The 15,592-nt window shown below is 35.6% G+C and overlaps 1 protein-coding gene across 1 annotated transcript in view; it reads left to right on the forward strand.

The window, feature by feature from the left end:
* STK31 (serine/threonine kinase 31) overlaps positions 1 to 15,592 on the forward strand; it is a gene marked incomplete at its 5' end in the record, with an annotated part of 87,099 nt that overhangs the window by 66,427 nt on the left and 5,080 nt on the right. Inside the window, one exon of the mRNA XM_082632291.1 lies at positions 14,356 to 14,523. Coding sequence (XP_082488417.1) covers positions 14,356 to 14,517 — 162 coding nt within the window. The 3' untranslated portion in view covers positions 14,518 to 14,523. The remainder of the gene's footprint in view (positions 1 to 14,355; positions 14,524 to 15,592) is intronic.

Raw genomic sequence — 15,592 nt, forward strand, 5'->3', positions numbered from 1 at the left:
GCCTCCTTTATCAAAGATAAGGTGACCATATGTGCATGGGTTTATCTCTGGGCTTTTTATTCTGTTCCATTGATCTATATTTTCTGTTTTTGTGCCATATTGTCTTGATTACTATAGCTTTGTAGTGTAGTCTGAAGTCAGGGAGCCTGATTCTTCCAGCTCCATTTTTCTTTCTCAAGATTGCTTTGGCTATTCAGGGTCTTTTGTGTTTCCAAAGGATTAATCTTCAAAATATACATGCAGCTCAATATCAATAAAACAAACAAACCAATCCAAAAATGGGCAGAAGACTTAAATAGACATTTCTCCAAAGAAGATATGCAGATTGCCAACAAACACATGAAAGGATGCTCAATGTTACTAATCATTAGAGAAGTGCAAATCAAAACTACAATGAGGTATCACCTCACACCAGTCAGAATGGCCATCATCAAAAAAATCTACAAACAATAAATGCTGGAGAGGGTGTGGAGAAAAGGGAGCCCTCTTGCACTGCTGGTAGGAATATAAATTGATATAGCCGCTTTGGAGAACAGTATGGAGGTTCCTTATAAAACTAAAAATAGAACTGCTATATGACCCAGCAATCCCACTATTGGACATATACCCTGAGAAAACCATAATTCAAAAAGAGTCATGTCCCACAATGTTCATTGCAGCACTATTTACAATAGCCAGGGCATGGAAACAATCTAACTGTCCATCGACAGATGAATAGATAAAGAAGATGTGGCACATGCATACGATGGAATATTACTCAAAAAAAGAAATGAAATTGAGTTACTTGTAGTGAGGTGGATGGACCTAGAGTCTGTTATACAGAATGAAGTAAGTCAGAAAGAGAAAAACAAATACCATATGCTAACACATATATATGGAATCTAAAAAAATAAAATGGTTCTGATGAACCTAGGGGAAGGGCAGGAATAAATACACAGACGTAGAGAATGGACTTGAGGACGGGGGAGGGGGTAGGGCAAGCTGGGACAAAGTGAGAGAGTAGCATTGACATATATACACTACCAAATGTAAAATAGACAGCTAGTGGGAAGTACCTGCATAGCCCAGGGAGATCAGCTGCATGCTTTGTGACCACCTAGAGCGGTGGGATAGGGAGGGCGGGAGGGAGACGCAAGTGGAAAGGGATATGGGGATATATGTATATGTATAGCTGATTCACTTTGTTATACAGCAGAAACTAACACAATATTGTAAAGCAGTTATACTCCAATAAAGATGTTTAAAAAAATCATAATGATCAGGCTGTAAAAGTTCTCTTGCCATTTTTTTAAAAGAATATTTTATGTTCTACAACTGCTTTTATGGCTTTATTTTCTTAAGAGCAGTTTTAGATTCACAGCAAAAATGAGAAGGTAGAGATTTCCCATAGGTTTCCTTCCCCCACATATGCAGTTTATCCATTATCAACATCCCCTACCAGAGTTATACATTTGTTGCAACTGATAGCTACATTGATACATCATTATTTCCTAAAGTCCATAGCTTAAATTAAGGTTCACTCTTGGTGTTGTACATTCTTACAGGTTTGAACACATGTATGATGCCATGTATCTACCATTATAATATCATACAGAGTATTTTCATTGCCCTAAAAATCCTCTGTGCTCTACCTTTTCATCTCTACTTTCTCCAAACACCTGGAGACTGATCTTTTTCCTGTCTTCATAATTTTGCCTTTTCCAGAATGTCATAGTTGGAATCATACAGTATGTAGCCTCTTCAGATTGGCTTTTTCCACTTAATAATATGCACATAAGTTTCCTCTATGTCTTTTCATGGCTTGATAGCTCATTTCTTTTTAGCCTTGATCCATTGTCTGAATGTTCCACAATCTATTTATCTCTTCACCTACTGAAGGACAACTTGGTTGTTTCCAGGTTTCGACAATTTTGAATAAAGCTTCAGTAAACATCCATGTGCAGGTTTTTGTGTGGACATAAGTTTTTTATTTCCTTGGGTGAGTACCAAGGAGTGCAGTTACTGGATTGTATGGTAATAATATATTTAAATAGTTTAGTTTTTTTTTTTTTTTTTTGCGGTAAGCGGGCCTCTCACTGCTGTGGCCTCTCCCGTTGAGGAGCACAGGCTCCGGACGCGCAGGCGCAGCGGCCATGGCTCACAGGCCCAGCCACGCCACGGCATGTGGGATCCTCCCGGACCGGGGCACGAACCCGTGTCCCCTGCATCGGCAGGCGGACTCTCAACCACTGCGCCACCAGGGAAGCCCCTAAATAGTTTAGTTTTTAAAGAAATTGCCAAACCGTCTTCTAAGCTGTACCATTTTTGATTGCCACTAGCAATGAATAAGCGCTCCTGTTGCTCCACAGCCTCACTAGCATTCAGTCAGTGTTTTGGATTGTGGCCATTCTTATAGATGTGTACTGGTATCTCATTGTTTGAATTTACTGTTCCCTGATGACATGTGAGGTGGAGCATCTTTTCATATGCTTATTTGCCATCTGTATATCTTCTTTGGTGAGGTATTTGGCAAGGTCTTTGGTGCATTTTTTAATCATGTTTTCTTATTGTTGAGTTTTAAGAGTTCTCTGTATATTTTGAATAAGTCTTTTATCAGATACGTCTTTTGCAGATATTTTCTCACAACCTCTGGTTGTCTTCTAATTTTCTTGAATGTGTCTTTTGCAGAACAAATTTTTAATTTTAATGCAGTCCAGTTTATTCTTTCCTTTCATGGATTGTGCTTTTGGTGTTGTATTTTGAAAATCGTTGCCAAACCCAGCTTCATCTATATTTTCTCCTATGTTTTCTAGGAGTTTTATAGTTTTGCATTTGACATTTAGGTCTGTGATCCTTTTTGAGTTAATTATTGTGACAGGTATAAGATCTGTGTCTAGATTCATTTTTTTGCATGTGGATGTCCAGTTGTTCCAGTACCATTTGTTGAAAAGACTGTCTTCTTCGTTGTATTGCCCTTTCTCCTTTGTCAAAGATCAGTTGTCTATATTTATGTGTGTCTGTTTTGTTCCACTGATCTATTTGTTTATTCTTTTACTAATACCACATAGTCTTGACTATAGCTTTACAGTGAGTTTTGAAGTTGGATAGTAACAGTCCTTTAACTTTATTCTTTTCCTTTAGTTTTGTATTGGCTATTCTGGGGCTTTTGCCTCTCAATGTAAACATTAGAATCATTTTGTTGATATCCACAAAATGACTTGCTGGGATTTTGATTGAGATTGCATTGAATCTGTAGATGAAGTTGGGAAGAATTGGTATCTTGACAATGTTGTTTGTTTTTCCATGAGCATGGAATATCCATTTATTTAGTTCTTCAATGTCTTTCATTGGAGTTTTATAATTTTTTTCTCAAATAGATCCTGTACATATTTTGTTACATTTCTACTCAAGTATTTAATATTGGAGGGTATAAATATAAATGGTATTGTGTTTTTAAATTCAAATTCTACTTGTTCATTGTTGGTATACAGGAAAATGATTGAATTTTGTATATTAACCTTATAACCTACAAATTTTCTATAATCACTCAACTAGTTCTAGGAGTTTTTTATTTGATGCTTTCACATTTTCTACATAGACAGTCATGTCATCTATGAATGAAGACAGTTTTATTTCTTCCTTCCAGATGACATGACCTCATATTCTTTTGGTAGTTAGAACTGCAGTGAAGGAACACACATAGTTTTGTTTAACTCTATATGGTCTCTTATTTGACAAAAAAATTTTTGTTTTGTAGAACCTACTATTATCCCATGAAATTAATTTTTTAAATAAATTTATCTATTTATTTTATTTACTCTATTTTTGGCTGCATTGGGTCTTCATTGCTGCACGTGGGCTTTCTCTAGTTGCGGTGAGCGGGGGCTACTCTTCATTGTGGTGCACAGGCTCTAGGCACGCCGGATTCAGTAGTTGTGGTTCACAGACTCTAGAGTGCAAGCTCAGTAGTTGTGGCACATGGGCTTAGTTGCTCTGTGGCATGTGGGATCTTCCCTGATCAGGGCTCAAATCCGTGACCCCTGCCCTGGCAGGAGGATTCATAACCACTGTGCCACCAGGGAAGCCCATGAAATTAATTTTTAAACACACATTAGGAATGATTATTAAGGAGTTTTGCCCCACTTCTTGGGCAGTAGTAAAAAACATTGGAGACAACTTTTGGGAGATTATGAAACTATTCATTACACCTACTGGCCATCTCTATAGAATGGGATAACGAAGAAGGTTGATAATGTTTTACATTTTTGAAAAGCGTATGATACAGAGTTTTTGCCATTAGAAAAATAACAGAGGTTACAGCTTCACCCAAAGCGAACACTTGAAACTCATGTTCTTTCAGGTTTGATAGAAAAATTACCCTGAAACAAATTATCCAGAAACTTAGTGATTTAACACACATTTATTGTCTTAAAACTTTGTGAGCCGGGAGTCTGAGTGCAGCTTATTTGGATCCTCTACTTCATGTCCTTTCACAGGCTGCAGTCAAGTTGTTGGGTGGGCTATAGTCATCTTAAAGGTCGACTGACGAAGAATCTGTTTCCAGGCTCACATAGTTGTTGGCAGAATTAGTTTCTCTCTAGTTGTTGACCAGAGGTTGCCGTATTTCCATCATGGCAACTTTTCTCATCAAAGTGCATAAGCAGAGAAAGCAGTAGAAAAGAGTCTGTTAGTTAGACATAAGTCACAGTTTTTCATAACCAACTCATGGTTGTGATATCCATCACTTTTTCTCTTTGTTAGAGGCATTTCACTAGGTCAAGCCTATACTCAAAGGGATGGGATAATGTAACAAAATGAATACTGGGAAGTAGGGCTGACTGGAGGACATCTTAGAGGTGTGCCTGCGACAGGTTGTAATCTGTGAGCCATGTGCTAGACACTGTGCTAGGTGTATATGTAAGGAAGATGAATAAACACAAGAAGTCTCTCTTTAATGTGGGTAGCTATGTGTGGACATTAAATTAGAATACTTGGCATGTGCAGTATTTGCTTCTGTCTGAGGCAGCCATTAGTGCTGGGACTGGTGTTGTCTTTACCCACATTTTGTGATCACACATAGTTATCAAACAAATGAGGGAGCTTTTGTCTGGACATTTCAGGGCCCATGTCACAAATGGAGAGAAATCATGGAATTATGCAATGAAAGAGGTACTAGAGGATAATTAATTCACTTGTCCCCAGCCTCCTAGGAGAATTTCTTCAATAATATCCCTAACAGATGGCCTTCATTCTCTGCTTAAATACCTTTAAGTTTGGAGCAACCCATTTCACTATTGTACAACTCTTATTATTTATTATAAGGTTAGTTCCTTCAAATAGTTGTTCCTTCACATAACGTGTATGATGCAAAATTCAAGAGTTACAAGAGGAAGCACATGCTGTTAGAAATCTCTCTATCCGTATTCCGTCAGCTATCCAAGTCCCTTCCCTAGAAACACTTGTTATTGCTAGTTTCTTGTGAATCTTTCTATAAAATTCTGTGTATGTATCCTTTTTTTTTTTTTTTCCCGGTATGCGGGCCTCTCACTGTTGTGGCCTCTCCCATTGCGGAGCACAGGCTCCGGACGTGCAGGCTCAGCGGCCATGGCTCACAGGCCCAGCCGCTCCGCGGCATGGGGGATCCTCCCAGACCGGGGCACGAACCCGTATCCCCTGCATCGGCAGGCGGACTCTCAACCACTGCACCACCAGGGAAGCCCCTGTATGTATCCTTTTAAAAATAGATTATTGTTTCATTAAGTTTTTAAAAAATTTATATTTGGTCTGTAAGCTCAATAAAGCAGGGACTTTGTGTTATGCATCATTGTATCCCCAGTGTCTATAGCAGTGCTTTACACGTAGTAGGACCTTAATAAATATTTTTGAATGAATGAATCTTGCTTTATTATATTTTTTCTGGTTAAATGATCTTCATCTGCTATTTCTTGGACCCGCCTTTTCCCTCCATTTCCCGTTTATATTTTTAATCCTTCTCAAATCAATTTTTGTGTATGATATGAAGTTAAGGATCTAATTTTGTCTTATTATATGTGGACAAATAGTTGACCCAGCACCATTTATTCAATAAGCAGTCATTTCCCATGGATTAATAATGCCAGTTTATGCTGTATCAAATTTCCATGTATTCATGAATCTATTTTGGGCCTATTCTGTTCTTTGACTATTGATCCCTGTGCTGGCACTACACTATTTTAAATGTTGTATCTTTGTAGAGGGCTTTGGCTTTCCTTCCTCACATTTTTCTTTAACATTGCCTTGGCTATTCTTGTCACTTTATTTTTCCATATGAATTTTGGCACCAACTTGTTAATGAGTCTTCTGAAAAACACTGTTGAGACTTTGAAAGTATATTGAATTTATAGGTTAATTTGAAGGAGAATTGCTATCTTAATGATACACTATTTTTGTGATTGGGAAAATAATAGCTCTCCATTTGTTTAGGACATTATTATTTTACTTTTTATTGTATTGATTGTAAGATAGATATTATTATTATTACTAATATTTTTTGTTCTAAATAATTTCATAAGTAGTTTTAATTATTTTCAAAGGAACATATATCATGTAGCAAAAAATTGATTCTTTTTTTCATTTTTTAAAATTGGGGTATAATTAACATATTATATTAGCTTTAAGTGTTCAACATAATGGTTCAATATTTATATACATTGTGAAAATGCTCACCATGGCAAGTCTAGTTAACATCTATGACCATAACAGTTACAAAATTTTGTGTGTGTGTGTGATGAGAACTTTTAAGACCTACTCTTCTAGGAACTTTCAAATATAAATACAATATTATTATTATTATTTTTTAAAGAAACGTTTATTTATTTATTTGTTTATTTATTTTGGCTGCATTGGGTCTTTGTTGCTGTGCTCTGGCCTTCTTTAGTTGCTACAAGCAGGGGCTACTCCTCGTTGCGGTGCGTGTGCTTCTCATTGCAGTGGCTTCTCCTGTTGCAGAGCACGGGCTCTAGGCATGCGGGCTTCAGTAGTTGTGGCTCGCGGGCTCTAGGAGCACAGGCTCAGTAGTTGTGGCACATGGGCTTAGTTGCTCCGCAGCATATGGGATCTTCCTGGACCAGGTCTTGAACCCGTGTCCCTTGCATTGGCAGGTGAATTCTTAACCACTGCGCCACCAGGGAAGTCCCAGTGTTACTATTTTTTAAAACAATTTATTATCTCTGAAGTTAGGCTATTTCTCATAATTGAAGTCTTTTTATCATGGTTCATAGTTTTATTGGGAATAGTTTAATTCCTTAGTGTTTTAATGTCCCTTATGTTAAATGAAATATGGCATGTCTTTCAGTAAAGTTTTATAATCATTTTTAAATAGCTTTATTGAGAAATAACTTAAACACCTTACAGTTCACCCATTTAAAGTTTACAACTCAATGATTTTTAGTATATTCAAAGATGCATGCAAACTATCACCACAGTCAGTTTTAGAACATTTCATTACCTCAAAAAGAAATTCCATATTCCTTAGTTATGGACACTCTATGTCACTATCCAGCCACACCAGTCCTAAATGACCGCTAACATACTATTTGTCTCTCTAGATTTTTTCTATTCTGGGCATACATATGAATGGAATCATATGATATGTAAACTTTTATGATTGGCTTCGTTAATTTAGCATAATGTTTTCAAGGTTTATCCAAGTTTTAGTGTGTATCAGTACTTACTCCTTTTAATGGCTGAATAATATTCCATTGTGTGGATTTGCCACATTTTATTTATCCTTTTGTCTGTTGATAGACATTTGGGTTGTTTCTACCTTTTGGCTATTACGATTAATGCTGCTGTAAACATTGGTATACAGGTTTCTCTGCTGACATTTGTTTTCATTTCTCTTGGGTATGTACCTCAGAGTGGAATTTCTGGGTCAAACTGTAACTCTGTTTAGTTGTTTGAGGAACTGCCAGATTGTTTCCCAAAGTGGCTACAACCATTTTAAATTTCCATCAGCAGTGTATCAGGCAAGGTTCCAAGTTTTCATCCTCCCCAACACTTGTTTTTTACCTGACTTTTTGCTTCTAACCATCTTAGTAGGTGTGAGGTAGTATCTCGTAGTTTCAATTTGCATTTCCCTGATGATTAACGATGTTGAGCATCTTTTCATTTCCTTATTGGCCGTTTGTATATATATATATTTCTTGATGAAATGTCTATTCAGAACCTTTGAACATTTTTAAATTGGGTTATCTTTACATTACTGAGTTGTAAGAGTTCCTTATATCTAGATACAAGTCCTTTATTAGATATATGATTTGCAAATATTTTCTCCCATTCTGTGGGTTGCAACATTTTCACTTTATTTTTTTATTGAGGTATGTTTGATGTACAGTATTATATGAGTTTTCAGGTGTACAACATAGTGATTCACAATTTTTAAAGGTTATGTTCCATGTTTAGCTATTATAAAATATTGGCCATATTTCCTGTGTTGTACAATGTATCTTGTAGCTTATGTATTTTATACATAGTAGTTTGTAACTCTAAGTTCCCTACCCATATCTTGCCCCTCCTCCCTCCCCTCTCCAATAAACTGGTAACTACTAGTTTATTCTCTATATGTGTGATGCTGTTTCTTTTTTCTTATATTCACTAATTTGTTTTATTTTTTTAGATTCCACATATAAGTGATATCATACAGTATTTGTCTTTCTATGTCTGACTTGTTTCACTTAGCGTAATACCCTCCAAGTCCATCCATGTTATTGCAAATGGCAAAATTTCATTATTTTTTATGGCTGAGTAATATTCCCTTGGATATATATACCACATCTTCTTTATCCATTCATATGTTAGTGGCACTTACGTTGCTTCCATATATTGGCAATTGTAAATAATGCTGCTATGAACATAGGGGTGTATGTATCTTTTTGAATTGTTTTCATTTTTTTCGTATATATACACAGGAATGGAATTGCTAGATCATATGGTAGTTCTATTTTTAGTTTTCTGAGGAGCTTCCATACTGTTTTGCACAGTGGCTGCACCAATTTACACTCCCACCAACAGTGTAGGAGGGTTCACTTTTTTCTACACCCTCTCCAGCATTTGTTATTTTTGCTCTTTTTGATGATGGCCATTCTGACGGGTGTGAGGTGATGTCTCCTTTGCATTTGCATTACTCTGATGATTAGTGATGTTGAGCAGCTTTTCATGTGCCTGTTGGCCATCTGTATGTCTTCTCTGGAAAAATGTCTTTTCAGGTCTTCTGCCCATTTTTAAAATGGGTTTGTTTTTTGATGTTGAGATGTATGAGCTGTTTATTTATTTTGGATGTTAACCCCTTATCTGTCATATCATTTGTAAATATTTTCTCTCATTAAGTAGGTTGTCATTTTATTTTGTAAATGATTTCCTCTGCTGTGCAAAAGCTTTTAAGTTTAATTAGGTCCTGTTTGCTTATTTTTGCTTTTATCTCCTTTGCTTTAGGAGATAGACCCAAAAAATATATTGCTGGGGTTTATGTCACAGAATGTTCTGCCTATGTTTTCCCTTAGGAGTTTAATGATTTCAGGTCTTACATTTAGGTCTTTAATCCATTTTGAATTTATTTTTGTATATGGTGTTAGAGAATGTTCTAATTTCATTCTTTTACATGTAGCTGACCAGTTTTCCAGCACCACTTATTGAAGAGACTGTCTTTTCTCTGTTGTATTTGTTTTTTGCCTCCTTTGTAGATTAATTGATCATAGGTGCATGGGTTTATTTCTGGGCTCTCTATTCTGTTCCACTGACCTATGTCTTTGTTTTTTGTGCCATTACCATGCTGTTTTGATTACTGTGGCTTTGTAGTATAGTCTGAAGTCAGGGAGTGTGATACCTCCAGCTGTTCTTTTTTCTCAAGATTGCTTTGGCAGTTTGGGTTATTCTCTGGTTCCACATAAAGTTTAAGATTATTTGTTCTATTTCTGTGAAATATGTCATAGGTGTTTTGATAGGAATTACATTAAATCTCTAGATTGCTTTAGGTAGTATGGTCATTTTAACAATATTAATTCTTACAGTCCAAAAACATAGTATATCTTTCCACTTCTTTGTATTATTTTCAGATTCCTTCATCAGAGTTTTATAGTTTTCAGAGTATAGGTCTTTCACCTCCTTGGTTAAGGTTATTTCAAGGTATTTCATTCTTTTTGATGTGGTTTTATTTATTTTTAAAAGATTTATTATTTATTTATTTTATTATTTTTGGCTGCATCGGGTCTTAGTTGCGGCACGTGGGATCTTTGTTGAGGCATGAGAGATCTTTTGTTGTGACCTGCGGCCTTCTCTCTTGTTGTGGTGCGTGGGTTCCAGAGTGCACGGGCTCTGTAGTTTGCGGCATGCAGGCTCTCTAGTTGAGGGGCACAAGCTCAGTAGTTGTGGTGCGTGGGCTTAGTTGCCCCCGTGGCATGTGGGATCTTAGTTCCCTGACCCTCATCCCCTGCATTGTAAGGTGATTCTTTACCACTGGACCACCAGGAAAGTCCTTGATGTGATTTTAAATGGGATTGTTCTCTTGCTTTATCTTTCTGATACTTCATTGCTAGTGTGTAGAAAATAAACTGATTTCTGTATATTAATCCTGCATTTTTCAACTTTAATGAATTCCTTTATTAGTTCTAATAGTTTCTTGGTGGAGACTTTAGGGTTTTCTATATATAGTATTATGTCATTTGCAAATAGTGACAGTTTTATTTCTTCCCTTCCAATTTTTATGTCTTTTATTTATTTTTCTTGTCTGATTACTATGAATAGGATTCCCAATACTATTGTAAATAAAAGTGGTGAGAGTGGTCATCCTTGTCTTGTTCCTGATTTTAGAAGAAACGCTTTCAGCTTTTCACTGTTGAGTATGATGTTAGCTGTGGATTTGTCATAAGTGGCATTTATTACATTGAGATATGCTCCCTCTGTACAAACTCTGATGAGAATTTTTATCCTGAATGGATGTTGAATTTTTGTCAAATGCTTTATCTGTGTCTGAGACGATCATGTGATTTTTATCTTTCCTTTTGTTAATCTGGTGTATCATAATGATTGATTTGTAAATATTGAACCGTCCTTGCATACCTGGAATAAATCCATCTTGACTACAGTATATGATCCTTTTAATATACTGTTGGATTTGGTTTGCTAGTATTTTATTGAGGATATTTGCATCTCTATTCATCAGAGATTGGCCTGTAATTTTCTTTTTTCATAGAGTGTTTGTCTGGTTTTGGTATCAAGGCAGTGGTGGCAATGAATTTGGGAGTGTTCCATCCTCTTCAAGTTTTTGGAATAGTTTGAGGACAGGTATTACCTCTTCTTTGTATGTTTGGTGGAATTCACCTGTGAAGCTGTCTGCTCCTGGATTTTTGTTATATGGGGAGTTTTTTAAATTACAGTTTCAGTTTCACTCCTTGTGATTAGTCTGTTCAGATTATCTATTTCTTTATGTTTCTAGATATTTGTCCATTTCTTCTAGTTGTCCAATTTACTGGCATAAAACTGTTTGTAGTATTCTGTTGTTTTTGTGTCTCTATGGTATTGGTTGTTATTTCTCCTCTTTCACTTCTCATTTTGTTTATTTGGGGCCTCTCCCATTTCTTCTTCATGTACCTGGCTTAAGGTTTGTCAGTTTTGTTTATCTTTTCAAAAAACCATCCCTTGGTTTCATTAATTATTTTTAAATTTTATTTATTTCCTCTCCGATATTTATTATTTCCTTCCTTTACTGACTTTGAGCTTCATTTGTTCTTTTTCTAATTCCTTTAGATTGTAGGTTAGGTTGTTTGAGATTTTTCTTGTTACTTGAGGTAGGTCTTCATTGCTATAAGTGTCCCTCTTAGAACTGCTTTTGTTACATCCCATAGATTTTGGAAAGTTTTGTTTCCATTTTCATTTCTCTCAAGTTATTTTTTGATTTCCTCTTTTATTCCTTGGTTTTTTAGTAGCATGTTGTTTAGTCTGCATATATTTGTACTTTTCCCATTTTTTTTCTGTAATTTTTTTCTAGTTTCATTTGTGATTGGAAGAAATGCTACATATAATTTCTGTCCTCTTAAATTTGTCGAGACTTGTTTTGTGGCCTAGCATGTGATCTGTCCTGGAGAATGTTCCATGTGCATTTGAAAAGCATGTATTTTGGTGATTTTGGATGGAATGTTCTGGAGATATGTATTAAGTCTAACTGATATATTGTATCATATAAGACCACTGTGGGCTTCTTGGTTTTCTGTTTGGATGATCTATCTGTCCATTGATGTAAGTGGGGTGTTAAAGTACCCTATTGTTACTGTACTGTTGTCAGTTTCCCCCATTATGCATATTTGCCTTATATATTTAGGTGCTCCTGTGTGGAATGCATATATGTTAAGGAGTGTAATATCCTCTTTTTGTATTTATCCCTTTATCATTATATAATGCCTTTCTTTGTCTTTTGTCACAGAGTTTGTTTTAAAGTCTATTTTGTCTGATGTGAGAGTTACTACCACCAGTTTTTTGTTGTTTCCATTTGCATGAAATACCATTTTTCCATCCACTTATTTTCAGTCTGTGTGCTTCTTTAGCTCCGAAGTGAGTTCTGTGTAAGCAGTATACAGATGGGGCTTAATTTTTATCCAATCAGCTACCCTGTGTCTTTGATTGGAGCATTTAGTCCATTGACACTTCAAATAATCATTGATAGGTATGTACTTATTGCCATTTTGTTACTTTTTTTCTAGTTACTTTTGAAGTTCTTTTCTTTTTCCATTGGGTCCATTTGTCCCAGTACGTTTTATTAAAAAGTTATCCCCTTCTTCCATTAGAAATGTCATATTTCTTATAATAAAATTTTATTTGTACAAAAGTGTATTTTTAGTTTTTCTGTTTTGTTCCATTGGTGTGTTTATTCGTATTCTTTTGCCATATTCCTTTAATTTATAGACTGTATGATGTCTTTTAATACTTGGAAAGGCTAGTTTCTTCCTTATTGATACTTTTTATCAGAACTTTCATGTCTGTTCTCACTTATCATTCTTATAAAAGATCTATACAGGGCTTCCCTGGTGGTGCAGTGGTTGAGAGTCTGCCTGCCGATGCAGGGGACACGGGTTCGTGCCCCGGTCCGGGAAGATCCCACATGCCGCAGAGTGGCTGGGCCCGTGAGCTATGGCCGCTGAGCCTGCGCGTCCGGAGCCTGTGCCCCGCAACGGGAGAGGCCACAACAGTGAGAGGCCCGTGTACCGCAAAAAAAAAAAAAAAAAAAAAAAAAAAAAAAAAAAAAAAAAAAAGATCTATACAGTTAACTTATCTAGTTCTAAGGGGGAAAAACTGATCGTATGTTATTGGAATCAGGTAACACTTATAAATTAACTTAAAAATTGGCTCATTACTGATGAGATCCTTTTTGTCCAAGAACATGATATGATTTTCTACTTGTTCTAAATCTATTTTTATGGCTTTCAAGAGTGTGTGCTATTTTTTTTCATTTAGATTTTATAATTTTTAGTCAAGTTTATACTTACTAAAGGTATTATCTTTAAATATGTTTAAAAACATATTTTGTAGAACTCAGTATGGGCATTGGCATTCATTCAGTTAGCAGATGTATGCTGAATACCTGCAATATCCCTGACACTGTGCTTGTTGTTGGGGATGAAGTGAGAAACTAAGATTTCTGGTCTTATGCATCTTAGAGTCTAATGAAGACACTACCAATAAATAGGTGATTTTTGTTCAGTGTGAAATGTGCTCTGATTGGATTCATCATAGGGAGCAAGAAAAAAAGCATACTTTGGGAGGTGGAACTAGTGGAAGAGGAACATTAAAATGTTATTTACATGTGATAACACGAATAACTTTCTTTGAAATTGTGGTACATAATAAAATCTGGCCTCCGTAATAATGATGATAATGTGTTAGGGGTGGTAGAAATGTTTCAAGAGGAGATCATTTCATAAATGAAACCAGAAGCAGTTGACCAAGTAAAGGTTAGGCTACCCTTCCAGACAGAGGAGCTTCAGTGTAAAATTTTCATAGTGTCAAATTCTGACTAGTGCCCTAAAAAAGAAGGAAAATAAACAGTTCTTTTTTTTGAATTTCACTTGTTTTTGATCAGTTTCAGTTGTGATTCTTTTCTTTTTCCTTTTACATTATTTCCCTGTAATTTGATTCCATTGTTTTAATACTGGATTAATCCCTTTCCAATAAAAACGAGTTGATTTTGGTAAAAATTTTTTAGAAACCTAAATAGGAAAAATTGATTTTAGCACTGTATCATTGATTAAAAGTATTTTTGAATTGGATACTTCTTACTTATTACAAGTTTGTCCTTTCATTCATTTGTTTTGATTTTATTTTTGTTTTGTAACATCTTTTTTCTTACAGGACGATAATGTCAAATCCCTCCTCTGTAGCTTGATCTATTGTAGAAGTTCAGTGACTGCTGAGCAAGTTTTCAATGCTGAATGTTTCTTGCTACCAAAGGGGAAATCAACTCCAAACTCAGAAAAAGATACTGAATATACCCCCAAAAAAGAGGAAGAATAATTAAAGGTAGAGAACTTGGTTAAAGATAAGGAAAAGACAAGATATGGTGAAGCCAACTTTGATTGATTAATATTCTTTTGTTGTTGCAGATGTTCCGTTTTAAAACTTTGTTTAGTTGGTTAAATAGAAAAAAATCTGGAAGTGTTCTGGAGCTAGTTGGATGTGTCTTCGGTGTTCCAGTTGTGAAAATAAAAGTTGTTTGGTTATGCAAAAAAATTGTATACTTTGAAATTTCATTTAACTAGAGTTGTTAAGGAAGGATTTTCTGTCTGTAGTTACTTTTTGAACTTTTTGAAATTGTATAGTCCGATTATGTTACTTGTAATAGAAAAGGTTATTAGATTGTTGGACAGCTCCTACACAGATTTTCAGTATGTAGGCCAGCTCATTATGAAGGGTAATACTTTTGTTTAACAGATGATAGTTGGCATATGCTTTATACCCAGTTTTGGGAATATAAAGATAAGTTAAACGTGGTCCTTACACTTAAAAAGCACATAAATCTATTGAGAAAGTTAGAGATCTAAACAGATCTTCATAATACAGTATAGAATATCTAATGATAGTTCTGGACAGAGCTTTTATGTGATTACACAGGAGGGATACTCATCTTATGGAAGAGGGGTGTCATGGAAAGCTTTCTGGAGGAGATACTACCTTAGTTAAATCATAAAGGATGAGTAGTAAAGGTGAAGGACAATCAAGATTATCTTACTAGCAGAGAAAGCATGATGAAAGCACTGAAGGGAGAAACAGTTTGTGTGTTTAATAGGGAATAGTCATATAGGTAGGTGAGGGCTTTATATGAAGTAATAAAATGCTCATACCTTATAATTTTATAGGAAATGTGGAGCCACTGAAGAATTTTAAACAGCTTTAGCTCCCTCAAAATCTGTCTTATACCTACTACCAGGATAATAGGTAGAGAGACTGATCAGAAGGATATTATGATAAAGTAGGTGCGCAGCGATGAAAATAAGATCTACAGAGGAGAAAGAAACAGTGATGAAACGTATGGGTCCAATTTATGAAATAGGCAGTTCTGTTGGACTTGGTGATTGAAGCGTATGTAGAC

The sequence above is a fragment of the Mesoplodon mirus genome (assembly GCF_964341445.2).
Source record: "Mesoplodon mirus genome assembly, chromosome: 9".
Taxonomy (NCBI): domain Eukaryota; kingdom Metazoa; phylum Chordata; class Mammalia; order Artiodactyla; family Ziphiidae; genus Mesoplodon; species Mesoplodon mirus.